Here is an 18,416-nt window from a genome sequence, read left to right on the forward strand (position 1 = left end):
CTTCACACACATGGACATACAGAGGAACATACGTGACACAGCATTGCTCGACAAGACAAACACAGCCACTGAGGTTGGGGGAAGTGTCGTCCCTTCCCATGGTACTTTGGTTACCATTGATGTCACAAAAATGGTGCCACTTTTCTCACCACACTCAGCAGGGAGATTTCTTAAGGAGGAATTTTCTCCTCCCCATGGATGCCAACCTATGGGGATTATCCGTGGTCTGTCATTTTAAATGCTAAATGTCAAGCAAGGAAGTAGTACATACCATTTTTAAAGTCTTTGGTATGACTCGGATAGGGTTCAAATCAATGACCTCCCAGACTCTGAGTGGATTCTCTAACCATTACACCACCAAGGCTGCTTCATGAACAGTAATTACCTAACAAATATATATTTTCATGTAAAGAAGACTAATTAGAACATCTGCCTTGTACTTACCGTTTGTGTAATGCAGAGCCTTACTGGTTAGCGTGGTGGGCTTGGGATCCTCGGGTCCTGAGTTCAAATCCCGCTCGGCCATTGAATTGATACCAGGTGGGGTTGACTCAGCTTCTGAGGTTGGCAAAATGAGTACCAGCTTGCTGGGATGTCCCAGTGTGTGCCCCAATTTAGAATAGGTACACCGTATCCCTGCATGTTGTAAGAGATGACTAAAGGGTTGGTGTCAGGAAGGGCATCCGGCCATAAAAAACATTGCCTCAAAAAGGGAACCATAATAGAAGATTGTCATGGGACCCACAAGGCTAACGCCCACTCTCACAGGGGAAAATGGCCTTAAAGTGTGTGTGTGTGTGTGTGTGTGTGTGTGTGTGTGTGTGTGTGTGTGTGTGTGTGTGTGTGTGTGTGTGTGTGTGTGTGTGTGTGTGTGTGTGTGTGTGTGTGTGTGTGTGTGTGTGTGTGTGTGTGTGTGTGTGTGCATAATGCAATGCATTGCAGAGTTTTATTTGCCAAACTGTGTGTGTAATGCAGGGTTTGGCGAGCATCCCCGTGTCTGCATTTTATTCTGCAGAGAACAAAAAAAACTTCTCTAAATTCATTCGACTCTGTTTCATTAAGGTAGGTCTTGCTGCAACTTCTATCACATACATTCTTAACCAACAAAACACATTCTTTTTAAATGACCATTTTCCTGGACAGAGTAGTTTGTCCTCCCAGAGAGGTGCTTGGACAATGATCAATCTCTGATACGGAAGAAGTAAAAATTGTACTTCAGTTTGAAAGAAACTCTGCTAATTGTGACGTATTTGACATTAACATCAGACAAACTATCAATCTCGTCCTCCTTTATGCCTGTGGTACCTTTTCAACTAAGTGAGTTTTATCCTGCTGTCGATTGCATGTTGAAAGACAGGTAGCAAAAAGCCTGTATGGCTAAATTGTGCAACAAATGCATTCTAACAACAAATGCTAAAATTATTGGAAAAATTATTCATTGCCTTTCAATATTAAAACAGTCTGTTTTGCATTTTGGTGGTAGGATGGCCGAGAGCCTGGGTTCCCAACCTTGGGGTCGCGACCCCAGTTGGGGTCGCGAAGAACTTTTCGTGTGGTCGCGGACTCGTCTGAAAACTTTTTTTTAAATGCTACGTTTTTTTGAAAAGTATGTAAATCTGTGATCTATACACAGCGCTTGCCACATTCTTGACATTGCCAAGAATTCCTTTCTCATTACAACATTTTGTTCTGGAAATAGAAACGAAGGTGGGTTTTCCCACTCTAATTCTGGTGATCAGTGGATGATATTTCCTCGTCAGCCAGCTAGCGCATGCGCGTTACAGTATGTTCGCAATTTTAAACGAGCATGCCCAGTTCTACCCGTAACCGCGCATTGCTCTGTTAAAAACCATATGGTGAACCCGTAGTTGGTTCACGGTTCGGTTCAATTCGGCCACTTGGAGCAAAACCGTGCACTTTTACCCCCTACCCATCCGCACCTCTGAAACCATGCTTGGGTTTTTGACTGCGATGGACGGACTCAAAGTTTGTGAGAGTGGAGGGACAGTTCCCGGGCACGTGCGCATGAATGGCTTTGACCATGTGAAGCTGACAATGACATGAAAGGAGTCATGTTTGCCCAGCGACATGGAGCACTGAAAGTTGTAAGATCAAAAGTACTCGTTGTCAGATCAAAAGTTGCTTTGAAGTAAGGGTGCAAACAGGGTCCAGCAGGCATATAAATAGTTGGCCGAATATCAAGTTATTCACATCATCTTTACAACGCTACAACTGCTACAACTACATCATCTCTACTCCTGCCGACCATTGGAATACCTGCGTGCGAAGTGTGTTTGAATTTTCTGGATTATTACTGGATACCACTCAGTGCCTCTATTATTCATTTTACGTCGTTTCTTCTTGAAGAAGAGCCTTCTTGACCATTTCGTTTCTATACTATACCCAAAGTTGAAAGTTGTTACTTTTTGTGAAGGAATATGGCCGGCGCGTTGCGCGAACGACCTTACAATGACAAATTCATTGAGCGAGGTTTATATTATGTGACAGAACGTGGAGTCCAGAAACCTCAGTGCGTCATTTGTTATGAAGTACTTTCGAGTGAATCCATGAAACATAACAAGTTACAACGGTATCTGTCATCAAATCATGCAGCATACAAAGATAGAGATCGCTCATTTTTCGAACGGAAGTTAACCGCCCTTAGGAATTCCCGCTTGGATAAACAAGGTAAATGTCATCAGACCAATGCATGTGCTGGGAAGCGTCCTATCGTGTTTCGTTGCTCATTGCAAAAGCTAAAAAGCCGCACACTATCGGCGAGGAACTGATAATGCCATGTGCCAAGAAAATGGTTTCTCTCATGATCGGAGAAGACATGGTTAGTAAACTCGCGATCATACCTCTCTCGAATAACACTGTTCATCGTAGAATTTGTGACATGAGTGAGGACATCAAGCAGTCACTTTGGCATGCCATACAGCTGGATGAATCAACGGACATTGCATCATGCACACAATTGATGGTTTGGGTCAGATTCATCAAAGATGGTGATTTTGTGTACGAGCCTTTGATGCGCAAGTCATTGGAAACAACAACTAAAGGAGTTGACATTTTTACAAAAATCGAAACCTTTTAAAATCAAGAAGGTCTGGACTTCAATTAATTGATTGGATCGACAACAGATGGAGCTCCTGCAATGCTTGGCAGGCATTCTGGCTTTAAAGCTAAAGTACAGCGAGTGGCTCCTCATGCATTTATGATGCATTGCATGATCCACCGGGAGGCGTTGGCTGCTCGCACAATGCCCGAAAGTCTCGTGAACGTATTGTCACAGGTGATCAAAATCGTGAATCACATCAAATCTAGTGCATTAAACACGGGGTTATTCAGATTATTCTGTCATGAAATGGACGCCGATCACATGAACTTACTGTTCTACACTCAAGTACGATGGCTTTTACGAGGAAACGTTGTTCTGCGTGTTTACGAGTTACGTGAAGAGTTAAGCGTTTTTACGTACACAAAACAAGAATGAATGGGTGTAAATGCTGGGGTCCAGCAACTGGCTTGCTAAATTGTGCTATTTGAGTGACATTTTTGAACGTATCAATGTGCTCAATCGTACGCTTCAAGGCAGAGACACGAATCTGATGTTCTTCCATGACAAAATAAAAGGGTTTCTTGCCACACCAGCATTGTTGAAAGATAAAGTGAGTCGCAACCGTTTCGTATTATTTCCGCACCACTCTCTGCCCACCTGGAAGTTGAAGAATCCGAAGACATCCAAGTCGAGCATGTTTCTGGCGAAATCAATGAACACCTTCAATCACTGATTGATCAGTTCGAACACTACTTTCCCGAGCTCGACATCCAGTCATTCACTGTTACCCGAGACCCATTCAGTGCACCATTAGACGCCACCGCCGACGATGATATCGCCCAAGAGGAGCGTGTGAGACTGAAGCAGGATTCTGGAGCGAAATCATTGTACAAGTCCGTGTCTTTGTCCAGTTACTGGTGCAAAATGCTTGAATCCTATCCACGTCTATCCGAGAAGGCAATACGGCTCCTAATGCCGTACCCTTCGTCATACTTATGTGAACAGTCATTTTCTACAATGGTTGTGATGAAAACGAAGCTCCGCAATAGTCTTGAAATTGAGAAAGACATGATCGTCGCGTTGAGTGGCGTTGAGCCGCGCATTGCAAAACTCGTGGCTGAGAAACAGGCCCAGCCATCGCATTGGTCATGATTGTATCAATAATTTGTTGTCGAAAATATAAGTGGGCAATAAACGCGAACGATAATGATGTTTCATAGTGAACACATGTGATTTTGTTCTTCGAGGGGTCGCGCTCTGATGCTGAGATCTGGAATGGGGTCGCCACCAAAAGAAGGTTGGGAACCACAGGCCTAGAGGTATGCCCACTCACCTCTAAGCCATCTCACATGGGGTCAAATCCTGACCCAGCTATAAACCAGTGTTTCACAAATAGGGTGATTCATCAATCTGTGTGCCGTTCCTCGGATGGACGTTAAACCGGGCGTCCCATCTGCAAGAATAATGTCGTGTTCAGGCCGGTTGACAAAAGCCTGGACGGATAGCTGAACAGTTTTTACTCTGAGGCGAACAGCCAAGATCCTTGGAGATTATGGCGCATGCGGGACGGGAAACAACGAGGGCGTTTACCAGAGGCGTTCACCAGAACGAAAGCACACTGGTTTATTCTCGAACTCACAACGAAGAGATAAACACAAATCAAGTCAATAAATAATGGTTTAATAAAAATTTATCAAAGATTTATAATGAAAATGAATCGAGTGAAAATGAAAATAAATCGAAGTGTGAGGTAAAACCAAGTCCTAATTTAAGATGTCTCCACTCAGTCACAAACACAGACAAGGGGAAAGATAAAATTAAAAGAAAATCCTCCCTTTATGACGGCACTCAGCTTCGTGTCCAGAAATGTCTTTTTGGAGACCGGTGTCGTTGAACCGTGGAGCCACCACGTGGGAAAATGCACCAAAATGGCACCAAGTCACTCCTCGCGGCCTCCTCCGTGAGGTAATGCGTGCGGCGGTCTTCAACAGCACGAGCCCACAAACCCGTACAGTTTCTTCTCACGATCGAGACTGCCACACCGCTCCTCTCTCAGCACCAGGCTCGCTCACAGCAAATGTTGCCGCCTTCTTCCTTGAACATAAAACGGGATACTGCTGAGTTCCACTCCTCTTCTTCACTTCCTCTCCTCCTAAAACGCACAAACTTCACGACCCAGCTGAACGATCAAAGGCTGGTGTCCTATTCCAGCACGCAAGCAAATTCGCGCAGCCTTCTTAACCACGTCAAGGAGTGGCAAGAGAGTGACCCTCTGTGTTCCGACGCGTCTCCACTCAATCATTCTCCCACTTATGTCACACCGACCAATCAGCTTCGGGGGTGTGGCCTGCCGGTTACCATTCCTGGTGGGGTGGGGTTTAGCCTGCCGATTGTATTCGGACTCCGTCGGCAGCCGGTTCGGCCGTTGTTGTTGTTGTTGTTGTTGTTGTTGTTGTTGTTGTTGTTGTTGGAATGTAGTTCCTTTTTATTGCTGGCTTTGTAAATGCAAAAACATAGGAGGTCACAGAGGGCAATCGCATACTGGGAGAAACTAGCCTTAAACCCTACCTAGTTAACACAGCACCACCCCCATGTGGTGACACGTAACATTCTTAAACTCACAGTTTTGGCGACTTGACTTACATCGAGATGTCTTCTGCTCGTCCACGGACCATGCTACACTATACAATCCTACTACCTTTACTACGAAATCCCTCCATTTACCCCACAAACATAACAATGTCTGTCGTGAAGAGGAGGTGATTCATCACGAGCACCCTGAACAAAATTACAAATTCCTGCACACTCAGTTGAGTGTCCTGTGTCAGAGTGATTGGAACCTCAAGCCAAGAAACTGCTTCGGAAGAACCGACGCTCTATTAAAACATTGGCGCAATGTTGATGGTGATGGTAAGTCATTTGACTTTGCCCTTTTTGGGTGATTAAAACTGCCATATATTCGACATTGCACTGTTATAAAAGTAATTGATGTTAAGTGTACGATAATGAGTGGCATAGCAAATGATCGCGTAAAGTCTCTCATTAGAGATTGGCCCTGCAGCTGTTTGATTCACTGGTTTAGAATTTGCTGTGTAGAGAAAATCCACCCACTTGAGTTTGGAGTCATTAAAGTGGGAAGCATGAGGCTGCCTGAAACAACACATGCGGAACTTCAAGTGCATTTGAACACGAGAGTTTCTTCTTTTTCTTACCCTCTTGTGCAGGAAGACGCAACTTTCGAGAAAGCAGCAGCGATACTCAATGATTTCAAGTCGACACCTGAATAACGCAATTCAACACGCATTCTCATCTTTCCGCCTTCCTCCTCCCCTAATACAATCTCTCTTGCAAAGTTACTTCTTTTTTTATTTTTTATTTTTTGGGGATAAATGTAAAAGTTGAGGCAATCAGGAAAAAAAAAACTTGATCCACTTTCACTTAACCACCTGAGCCCAAGATGAAAAATGCTTGTAGAAATATTATTTCATCACTCTTTCAATAAACACACGAATGTGAGTTTACAGCACTTTCTGAGGTTTGATCTGTTGTCGATAGGAGAGAAAAACAAGATAAAAAAACTTTCTCCTTTTTCTCTCATTCATTCCCCTCTCCTCCCTCCCACCCCCTCAACACACTTTTTAATTATCCTTTTCTTTAACCTTCATTGAAAGCAATTGTAACATTGTCTTCCACGATTTCAAGTGTTCGTAAGGAGCTCGTATATTCTAATTTCCCTGCTGTGCATGCTAATTTTGTGTGCTCTTCATGCTTCTTTTGGTGTGCTGTCCACAAATTATTAAGCAAAGCAATGGCAACTTAGATTGACACTTGCCACACACCCGAGAGGCACATCTACGAATTACATACAGAAATTTAGAAACTCCTCCCCTTGTACAAGGGTGAGTCAAAAGGTATCTGCAATATATTTTTATTTAAATAATATAACTACAATTGAGCATACACAAGAGCATCATTTTTCCACATGCCCCCCCTCCTTTTGAACACACAGTCCATTGGTTCACAAACTTCTGCATACCCTCAGAAAAAAACATGTTTTTGTCTGAGTGACGAGCCACACACGCACCGCTTCTTTCACTTGTTGGTCACTGGCAAAGTGGCGGCCTCTTAAAGCGTCTGAGTGGACAAAACAGGTGAAAGTCTGAAAGGGTCAGGTCAGGACTGTACAGAGGATGACCCAACACTTCAACGTTCAATTTCCGGAGAATTTCCACAGTATGGACCCATCTTTTGAATTGTTTTGGAACCCATCTTGTAGAAACCTTTATGAAAACCAACTCGGTTGTTAATGATGTCATGTGCAGAACCTTGACTGATGTTCAGATGTTGTGCCACTGTCACTCATCGACCGTCGGTTATCTAGCATCATGGTGCAGACTCGTTTAATGTTTTCTTCTGTTGAAGACGTAGATGGGCGTCCAGATCGTTCATCATCAGTGACACTTGTGCGACTGATTTTGGACATGGTAATCCAATCATACATGCACTGCTGCAGTAAAGCACTGTTCCCATATTGTGCTGAAAGTCTGCGATGTATTTCTGCTCCTGGTACATCTTCAGCCCACAACAATCGTATCACTGCACGCTGCTCTTCTTTGATGCAACCACACAGCGGAGCGGTCATGTTAAGGTACAATGACACTACGAACTGCTCAAGTTTGAAACTGCTTCACAATGGTGCAGACAGTTCGTACTTGTACCTGCAAGTACAATAAGCAATGTAGTCAACACAACACATTTTAAAATAAATTATTGTGGATATTTCTCGACTCACCTTTACATCTCCATCCATCCCCTCTTGTTTTTTGTTTCCCCAAGCTTCTTCCCAATTTTCCCTATCGTACTTCTTTTTTCCCCCCTTTAATTCTCACCTTGCCTCCCAGCATTTCCTTTGCTGAATTTTATTTCAGTGTGCTTCCTTTGCATCCATGATATGTGGATATCTTCTAATCGGGTGAGCATCAAGGCTCGTTCTCTTGAGAGTTTTTACATGGTAGAAATGTTACTATTAAACCAAGTGATGGGCACGGTATGAATAAATCTTACTTTTAATTGATACTTGAGTCTAAAATTGAGATGCATGAATTAATTGATGATTGCTTTAATAAAGTTTTGACAGTTTGATCTGAAATTATTTGATTTAACTGGCTCCGTCTTACGATAATGGTAAGTTTTGCTTGAAACATAATTTGCACTATCCCGTCCAAGTTTATTTTATTTAATTATTTATTTTGAACTTAGGTTACGTGTCAATATGTGTGTGCATATGATGTGGATCGAAAATGATTCAATCAACATTTTCTCTTTTTGGTACTGCAGCATAGCAAACCAATTGTTCGACTTTTCATAAAAGCACCAAAATTGGTATGTATGTTGACTAATGTATTCTGAACAATTCTGGATATGGAGCCACTCGAGATTTTGCCTTGGTCAGCTTTGGCGGCCATTTTGGAAAATGGCCACCATTCTACTTTAACAACATGGGATATCTGTCATTGTTACTTACAAAATCTAAAGATTTCGTAAGTATATTGATCACTTCCGTCCTTTGTTTGTGTGGTTGTTTGTTTGTAGGCATGATAACTCGAGAACGGAAGAAGCTACCAATGTCAAATTACACCACGTGATTCAGGAGGGTGATGGCTAGCGCTGATTATATTTTGGTCAAAGGTCAAGGTCACAGTGAGGTCAAACATTCGATTTTTGATGGTTTGGTGCAGAATCATCGTAGAAACTTCTGGTTTGCGTCGCTACCTTCTCTCGAGACAGCTTTTATTAGACAAGGTCAGAGGTCAAGTTGACGATTTCTTAAGTACCAGTCTATGACTGCTTGTTATTCTCTTTGTAGGTTTCTCAGAGGTGATAAATACTCCATGTGATGTGCATTTACAAAGGAAAACAATACAAATGTCATTTGTGTTGATTTATTATATTTCCAACCATTTTATTGGGGAAAAATGGTCATTTTTATGGGAAAATCCATTTTCGCACACAGCATCAGTGACAGGTTCAGAAGTATTTTGTTGAGCCCATATTGAGCCCATGTTCTGCAGCCCATGCTGCAGAACATGACCACCTTCGGATTCAAGTTCGAACCGTAGACACCGACGTCATCGTCTTGGTGGTGATGGTAGCGCAGGCACTACCATGCGTGGATGAACTCTGGATTGCCTTTGGGATGGGCAAGAACTACCGCTACATCCCTGCCCATGAAATAGCTGCCTCACTCGGTCCACACAAGGCACGTGCCCTCCCTGTCTTCCACGCCATGACCGGATGTGACACGGTATCAGCATTCGTGGGGCATGGTAAGAAATCTGCCTGGGCCACATGGAACTCGTTTCCAGAACTGACAGATAGATTCTCTTGTGACCCTGATCACCACGCCAGTCAACATCCAGGATGACACAATGCACTGCATTGAAAGGTTTGTGGTGCTCCTCAATGACCGCACGAGTCCATATACGGACGTCAACGAGGCCAGAAAGAAACTTCGCCAAGAGGAACTCCGTCCAGCGCATCCCACCTACCTACGATGCTTTGGAACAGCATGTGAAGAGATCAGTCTTCCAGGGTGGCTATGTCTGGGGGCAGGTCTTGGTCCCTCAACCCGTGCTTCCATCACCAACAAGCTGGGGCTGGTGGCAAACAGAGGATGGGTCCTACGAACCGCTCTGAACCACATTCCCTGAGGCTTCAAAAAGCTGCTTCGAGCTGGTGTCGTGCGGCTGCAAAAAAGCTGTAGAAACCGCTGCAAATGCAAGAAGCCTAATCTGCAATGCACTGGACTGTGTGCTTGTGAAGGAGAATGCCAGTAGACAGACGCAGTAGACACAGACTGAGATATCGGCCGAGCTTAGAATGTGCAAATGCAAAGTCGCATTGCTTGTAAAAGTGTTGACTTCTTGATCCAGAGCCAGTACACTTGAGCTCAGAAACACATATTGTACTAGACTGATGTTTGTGTGTACCATGTGTCCTGGTAGAATGGTAGTACACAGTAAACTGTAGTCGCTTCAAAGTGAAGTGTGCAATAATTTGACTACATTTTCTGAGTTTGTCATTTTCACGATTATCAGTTCCCTTTTCAAAATAGAGTAAAGTATGTAATCTATAATGCAATTTTTGTTGATTCCAAACCCATTGAATGTGATGAATATCATTTGACTCTTGTTCTCCAGGCAATAATGGGTACTTTTCAGCGAAAAGTTTCAGGAGAGCAGCAATTTACAAATCAAATAATGGCTTTTTTACCGAAAATACTGGCTCATAATATTTGAATACGCCTTTTCATGGTCATTTTACTGAATTTTACACTTTCCTTATATCTACCAATACAATAAGAAAATAAGAGCATATAGCCAATTTCGCTAAAGTAGAATGGCGGCCATTTTGGAAAATGGTCGCCGAAGCTGACCAAGGCACAATGTCCGGTGGTTCCATATCTAGAATTGTTCGGAATACATTATTCCACATGTGTACCAATTTTGGTGCTTTTATGCGAATTTGAACAATTCATCTGAAATATCAGACTACACTGCAGGACTATTTGGGGAAAAACAATGTCTTTTGAATCGTTTTTTGAGCTGCATCACTTTCAAAGCAGATGCAATCTGCTTTGCATTTTGAAAATGACTCTTAAATGAGCAATGTTTTTTTTTTTATTTGTATACTTTGTCAAGCCTCATAGAAGAACTAGAACACAGAATGGATCAGGATGCAACATAACAAAAAGAACAGCAGGAGTAGGGGGGAAGGCCAACATCAGGGCGGAGGGAGAAAATAGATGGCGATGGACAAACAAGAGATGCAGGTAATGATAAAGGGCAGCGAGGAATGCAAGGGGTGGGTACAGAAGCAGAATTTTGGAAGGGTAGGGGTGGTTAACGGGTGTAGAAAAGATCATGGTTTTCGATGGGGGATGATTTGAGATGGTGATTAATAGCTGCCTTGCATGCCTGGAGGGAAGAATATGATTAAAGAGAATGTTGGTTCCAGAGATGGAGAAAAAAAGAGGAACAAGTTGGTGGAAGTAAGCAGTGATTCTGGATTTTGGGAGTTTCAATAGAAAGGGGTTGCTGGTGGACCTCGTGCGTCCTTCAGATACCTGAGGGGATAAAACACTGAGAGGGAAGAGGGTGCAAGACCAGAAAGGAGGTGGAAAAAGACAGAGAGACCACCGACCTATCGGCGATGGCGAAGTGATAGGCCCACAGATTACACTTCATCACAAAAGATTCCAATGATCTTGATGGCTTTGGTTTCCATGGTGTCAAGCTGAGTAAGATGTGAGGCAGAGGTGCCAGCCCATAGGGGAGAGCAGTATTCCATCAAGCTGCTGATGATAGCCTTGTCGGTGAATAGGAGTTCAGGTGTGCCAAGGAAGGACTTTGCATGACAGAGGACACTCAGTCGGCATCTGGCTTTGGAGGCCAACTTTGAAATGAGGCTTGCCTGAGAGTGAGACCCCAGAGTTTGAATGACTGAACCTCTTTAAGAGGGTTGCTGAGAAAGTAGATGGGAAGGTTTTCTGTATAGTCCTATCTGAGAGAGAGTTAGTGTGTTGGATTTCTCAGAATTAAAAGACATATTCCAAGTGTTTGAGTTTGTGAATTTGTCAAGGTCTGAAGAGAGGGAAGAGGCTGCAGCCTGTCTGTCAGAAGAATGAGGGACGTCACGGAAAAAGGTGGAGTCATCAGTTAAGTAATGAAGAGGATTTTCCAGAGTCAGAAGGATCATTGATGAATAATAGGAATCGGCTGGGGCCTAGAACACTGCCTTGGGGTACTCCAGCCGAGACAGGGAGAGGAGATGAAAGGATTCCGTTGAGAGCCACATGTTGGCTGCAAGAGTAGATTAAGTCGGTAATCCAAAAGTGGAATTGGCCTTGGATTCCAAAGGCAGGCAGGATGCCAGACTGCATCAAAAGCTCGAGATATGTCCAGAAAGATGGCCCTGATCTCATGTCTGATATTGATGGCCTCCATCCGTTGTTAGGAGAGTTGAAGCAGAATATCCGAAGTAGAGTGACCAGGTCTGAATCCGAATTGATTATCTGAGATGAGGCTGTTGGAGAAAAGGAATGATTTTTTAGTTCAGCTGGAACATAGTTCCGCAGAGCTTATGGGATGGCGCATTGTCTGTCCATCCATAAACACTTGCAACTTCTTCTCTGACACTACACATACTATTTCAATGAAACTTGGTCCTGGGGAGGTTATGGGTCCCCCCCCCCCCCAGCATGCTGGTATACTGTGGCGGAGTGGCGACCCGTCTAGGATTGTGCCCAGTAGCCAAGGAAACTGCTTAAGCAGCACCAACAATCTGAACAGAGTATGGTCCCAACCTCCTCTCCCCCCCCCCTCCAAAAAAAAAGAAGAAAAAGGTGTTTGCTATAACATTGATTCATTGGTACCTTTTGCTGATTCCATCCCACGTTGAATTCCTCCTTAGTATCATTATTCTACCAGGTGAGCACCCTGGGGTATTGCCCCTATTTTTGTCAACTGCGATGATGATGATCATGATGCGACCATGACCTTGGTGATGATCGCACATAAGCTAAATTGGTCTCTGGTTAAGGGGAACCATTTTTGCACCTTTTTATCTCATGTTCTGATGTTGGCTGACTGAAGCAGATGAGAAATGACCGAGGGAAAATGCTCGGGTGAAAAGGGCAAAGAGAGGAAGTGCAAGAGCAGCAGAGCAGGTGTTTAGAACTCGTGAGCTGATGCCGTCCAGTCCATTTGCCTCATCAGTCTCTGGTTGCCAGAACCTCTATACCTTCTTTGGTGCAAAAGACACAGTGTCCAGGAGCAGTTGGGCACAACTGGAAGGGTAGAGAGAGAGAGAGAGAGAGAGAGAGAGAGAGAGAGAGAGAGAGAGAGAGAGAGAGAGAGAGAGAGAGAGAGAGAGAGAGATAGAGAGAGACAGAGAGAGAGAGAGAGAGAGAGAGAGAGAGAGAGAGAGAGAGAGAGAGAGAGAGATAGATAGATAGATAGATAGATAGATAGATAGATAGATAGAGATAGAGATAGAGATAGAGATAGAGATAGAGATAGAGATAGAGATAGAGATAGAGATATGAATATTGAGGCATTCGGCCTTCTCCAGAGCAGTTGGCTGTGGTGCCATTTGAAGTGAGGGAAGGGATGGAAGGAGAGCATACACCAGAGACAGACTTGACAATGTGCCACCAGGTTTTAGAAGGAGGGAGACAAGTTTGTTCGCTCATTCTTGAGATTGGACAGATGTTGTTTCCTGGCTCTCCTTGGAGTCGACACACGTGTTGCGGGATTTGTGAAATGATCTGAAGTTGCCTTCGGTCGGATTTGCCTTCCAGGAGGATAATGCAAGTTGTTTTAAAGCAACAGCCTCACCACGGGATTCAGTGTACCACGGGTAGGTAAGATAACTGAAGGATTCGGTGGAATTAATCTGTGCATTCGGTTAAAGAAGGTTTTTGTGGAAGAATCCCCAGCTGAGTTGATATCAGGGGCAGTGGATATAGGAGAACAGTGCTGAAGTGTGATGGCTGCTTGCAGTCCCTGCCAGTTTGCCTGAGTGAATTGCCAGACTCGTTGGCACTGAGGCTGTTCTCTGAGAATGCCTAGAGAGATGTTGACCTTCACAATCACATGGTCAGATGAACCAATTGGGACAGAGGAAGAGCAAGATAAATTGGCGGGGAAGGTGGTCATCACCAAATTCAGAAGGGAAGATTTTCCACTGACAGACATCCCGGTGGTTGGAATGTTCACAGATAGTCAGTCCCATGGAGTCACAGAAGTGCCATGGCTGGTGAGAGAGAGCTACCAACGCCCAGCAAATTAGCATGTTGACAATTGAAATCACCATGCACAGTGGCTTGTAAAAGTATTCACCCCTACCAATAATGGCGGCACATTTAGATGAATATTATGAATGATGTGGAAACAATTTTTCTACATGAACTTTTTTATTCATCACTGAAGACATCAAACTAAACACTGTTGTAGTTGAAGGAGGTTTCATGTCAGGAATACCGACAAAAACACATATAAATCAAAATTCACTGGTTGTAAAAGTATTCAGCCCCTGAAGTCAGTACTTGGTGGAAGAACCTTTTGCAGCGATGACTGCTATGAGTATTTTTGGGTAGGTCTCTACCAGCTTTGCAGTGAGACTGTGAAGTATTTGCCCATTCTTCACAAGAAAATTGCTCTAGTTCTGCCAAGTTTTACGGAGATCGTCGATGGACTGCAATCTTCAAGTCTCGCCATAAATGTTCAATTGGGTTCAAGTCGGGATGTTGACTGGGCCACTCAAGAACATTTATTTTCTTCTTATTCAGCCACTCCATTGTTGCTGTATACCTGGTGTTGGCTTCGTCATTAGTGGTTCGGGATCCTCAGATCCTGAGTTCAAATCCAGCTTTTCTGTTGAATTAATACCAGGTGGGGTTGACTCTGCCTGTCATCCTTCCGAGGTCGGCAAAATGAGCACCAGCTTGCTGGTGTCCTGTGTCGGTGTGGCGACCCATCCAGGATTGTGTCCAACAGCCAAGGAGACTGCTTGGGCAGCACCAACGCTATGCACAGAGTATGGTCCCAGTGGATAGATGGATTGTGGCTTTCGCTTTGTGTTTTGGGTCATTGTCCTGCTGAAGTGTGAATCTCTGACCCAGTTTCAGATTTATGGCTGGCTCGAGCAGATTTTCATCAAGGATTCTGGTGTACTTTTCACCATCCATTGTCCCTTTTATCCTGACAAGCTCGCCAGTCCCATAACATGATGCTGCTACCATCATGCTTGACAACAGGGATGGTGTTGACTGGGTGATGTGCAGTTTTCAGCTTGTGCCAGATGTAACCCTGAATTTAGGCCAAAATGTTCAATTTTTGTCTTGCTGACTCCAAAACGTTTCTCCACATGCCTGCAGTATCATTAAGATGCTTTTTTAACAAACTCTATATGGACTTTTAGATGCGTCTTTTTCAGTCATGGCTACTTTCTTGCCACTTGTCCATGGAGGCCAGCTTTGTGAAGGGAACGGGATATTGTTGATTGATGAACACGAACCCTCATCTCGGACAGAGCTTTTCAGATCTTCAAAATCATTGTTGGATTTTCAGTGACATCCCGAACCAGGTTCCTGCTTGCCCAGTTGCTGAGTTTGGATGGGCAACCTGATTTGGGTTGAGTCTGTGTGGTATGATGCGTCTTCTGCTTCTTCATGGGTAGGTTTTACCGTACTCAGAGATATTAATGAGTGACTTTGAAATCTTCTTATAACCCTCTCCTGAACGGTGCTTCTCCACCACTTTATGTCTGACTTCTTTGGAAAGCTCATTGGTCTTCATGTTTGCCTTGTTGGTTGCCCAAGTGAGTTGCTCTTTAAAACCCATTACAAAACTGGGGAAGCTTAATTTTTAATTTCAACCACTGATTACATACAGTTGAAACCTATTACACTTATTTTGTAACTTTTCAAACAAATAATTTGCTCCTGAAGTGATCTGGGGTTAAATAGGCAAAAGGTTTGAGTACTTATGCAACTGATAATCATCTGATTTTTCTCTTAATTCAACTTATTCACATTTTATCTGCATTTTTTTAGATTTATCACTTTAGAGTAGTTTGTGAAGATTATATATTAAATTTGATTTGAAAGCATAACATAACTAGAATGGCACTCGGTGAGTGGATACTTTCGCCACACTGAACAGTTTATATTTCGTATCCCACTGATAGACTGGATCTGAACCAAAATTGTATCGGCCTGTTCTTGTCACCGAACTTACTCATCCACCTTGTCTTCTCAAAACTCTCCACAACGTTTTGGGATATCATGCTATACGAGTATATCTCTCAGTTCTTCACCAAAATCTAACCATTTTGTCTGTTCCACACCGAATCTGTCCACTAAATTTCATTTTAATCCATCCACAACTTTTTGAGATATCCTACACATAGAGAGAATGAGGAAGTGAGAGTTGGGATGAGTGGTTAAAAGTTGGTCCAGGTCGTCTGAGAGAGAGATGTTCATGGAGTCGTCACTGTTTGTTTGGAGGATGGCACAACACACAGACAAACATGAGGTGGAAGTGGAGGGTAGTTGTGGTCAATATGGTATGTGGGAGGTGCAAGAATACTACACGGAGAGTGAGAAATGGAGTTCGTTATGTGTAGTGCAACTTTACTGCCTGGGTGGGGTTCAGATTGATCAAGCCAGAGGAGACAATAGCCAGGGCAAGACTAAGTAGACGAGGACATCCTGTGGGAAGGATTCTGTTAAACAGATGATGTCCGATTTATCTGCAGCGGCCTGGATTTAGAGACCTGTCAGGTTGGAGAGGAGGCCTCAGATATTTGAGGTTCACACAGTGAGGGACAGGGGAGGAGGAGCTACTGATATGACTTAGAGATGTGAAAAGCAGCAAGAAGAGGGGGTGGTGGAAGCTGGGAGGGGAGGAGCGGGATGGGAAGCAGAGAGGGGGAAGGACAAGGTGTAAGTTGAGAAGGGGTAGGATGACGGTGAGCAGATGAGTGGGTGGGGATGGGAGGGGGGGACATGGGACTGACAAGGAGGGGTTTCACACCATGAATGGACGTGAAGGGGAAATTATTGTTGGGTGCGCATAACCTATGCAAAATGGATACCTCAGGATTCTCAGATTGGATGACCTGTGACTGACTTACTGGGTGGTGTGGTGGTGAGAATGCTTATTTTTGTATACCTTGTCGAGGCTCGTATGAGAGCCAACACACCACACAACGCCCAGCACGGGGGGGGGGGGGCATGAGCGAAAAGGGGCGGGAGAGGGAAGGACAAAACAGTGGGGAACAGAGACATTATAGTGGGGCAACTTAGCATAACAATTGTGCATTTTGTGAGGAAAGCACCAAATTTTGCAGACTGGTAGCCTGTCATATTATGAACAGATTTGGATATTGGGCCATCTCAAATTCAGCCGCTGATGGCTGTGGCAGCCATTTTCCACTTCCATCAAAAATTTGAGATGGCCCAATATCCAAATCTGTTCATAATATGATAGGCTACCAGTCTGCAAAATTTGGTGCTTTCCTCACAAAATGCACAATTGTTATGCTATATTTAGCTACGTTGCCCCACTATTAGGAGATCTGTGGAAGGGAGAGGGATGGGGTGGGGAGCATGGGGTATACAAGATGGACATTACAGGGACTTTCAGGAAGGAAAGCAGGGAATTTGAAGGAGGTGGGTTTAGGGTGGATTAAGATCTGTCATATCCTTCTACCCAGAAGGGTAGAAAAGATTGAGGATTTGGAGGGGGGATGCTAAGAGGTGGTGGTGAACAGCTGTTTTGAAGGCCTGGAGGTAAGAATGGGATTGAACAAAGTGAGGAAGTTTATTCTAAAGGTGGGGATAAAGAGGCATGAAAGAGTGAAGGTGAACAGTGATTCGTGATTTTGGTAGTTTTACCAGAAGGGGGTTGTTGGTGGACCTTGAGCGCCCTGTGGAAATATGCTGGGGACAAATCGCAGACACAGCGGGGGGGGGGGCGACCCGGAGAGGAGATGGTGGAAGACGGAAAGACCACCGACTTGCCTGTGGTGATTAAGTGAGAGGCCCAAAGACTCAGCCTCATCGCAGGAGATGCCAATGATCCAAAATGCCTTGGTTTCCACAGCGTGAAGCCAAGAAAGGTGAGAGGCAGGAGCACCAGCCCAGAGTGGAGAGCAGTACTCCATTCGCTTGTGGACGAAAGCTTTGTATGTGGTCAGGAGCTCATGTAGGCCAAGGAAGGACTTTGCATGATGGAGGGTTCCCAGTTGGCGACTGGTTTTGGAGGCGGGGTTGTGGCTTTCCCAGGAAAGATCATGATAGATAGTGAGACCCAGAAGCTTGAAAGAAAGGACTTCTTCCAGAGGATTGTTGAGAGAGTGGATTGGGGGGAGTTTCCAAACCGTCCTTTCAGAGAGACATAGTGAGAGTGTGAGATTTGTCCGGATTGAAAGACATGTTCCACGTGTTGGACCAGTTTGTGATTTTATCCAGATCTGCAGTGAGCGAAGAAACTGCTGCTTGCTGGTTTGAGGGATGACAGATGGTACGGCAGAGGGTGGAGTCAACAGCAAAGAGATGAAAATAATTTTCCAGAGAGTCGGAGAGATCATTGATGAAAACCAGAAAAAGAACAGGGCCCAGAACGCTACCTTGAGGAACTCCAGCCTGCACAGGAAGAGGGGATGAAAGAACTCCATTTAGGGCCACACCGTGACTGCGACAGGAGAGGAAGTCTGCGAGCCATGAGTGGAGATGGCCTTGGATACAATAGGAAGAGAGTTTGGTGAGTAGGGTAGGTGCCAGATCGTG

General features: G+C 44.3%; 1 protein-coding gene across 3 annotated transcripts in view; it reads left to right on the top strand.

Moving 5' to 3' along the window:
* KYAT3 (kynurenine aminotransferase 3) overlaps positions 1–8,210 on the top strand; it is a 55,818-nt gene extending 47,608 nt beyond the window's left edge. For all 3 annotated transcript variants that reach the window (XR_015061870.1, XM_085895968.1, XM_085895977.1), the window contains exons 12-13: positions 976–1,062; positions 6,286–8,210. Coding sequence is in view for 2 of the 3 variants with exons in the window: in XM_085895968.1 (XP_085752094.1) it covers positions 976–1,062; positions 6,286–6,348 (150 nt within the window). In the remaining variant the exon portion in view is untranslated. The remainder of the gene's footprint in view (positions 1–975; positions 1,063–6,285) is intronic.
* Positions 8,211–18,416: the final 10,206 nt, after the last annotated feature.

The sequence above is a fragment of the Eptatretus burgeri genome, chromosome 1 (genome assembly GCF_056783735.1).
Source record: "Eptatretus burgeri isolate ZD-2024b chromosome 1, Ebu_testis_v1, whole genome shotgun sequence".
NCBI lineage: Eukaryota > Metazoa > Chordata > Myxini > Myxiniformes > Myxinidae > Eptatretus > Eptatretus burgeri.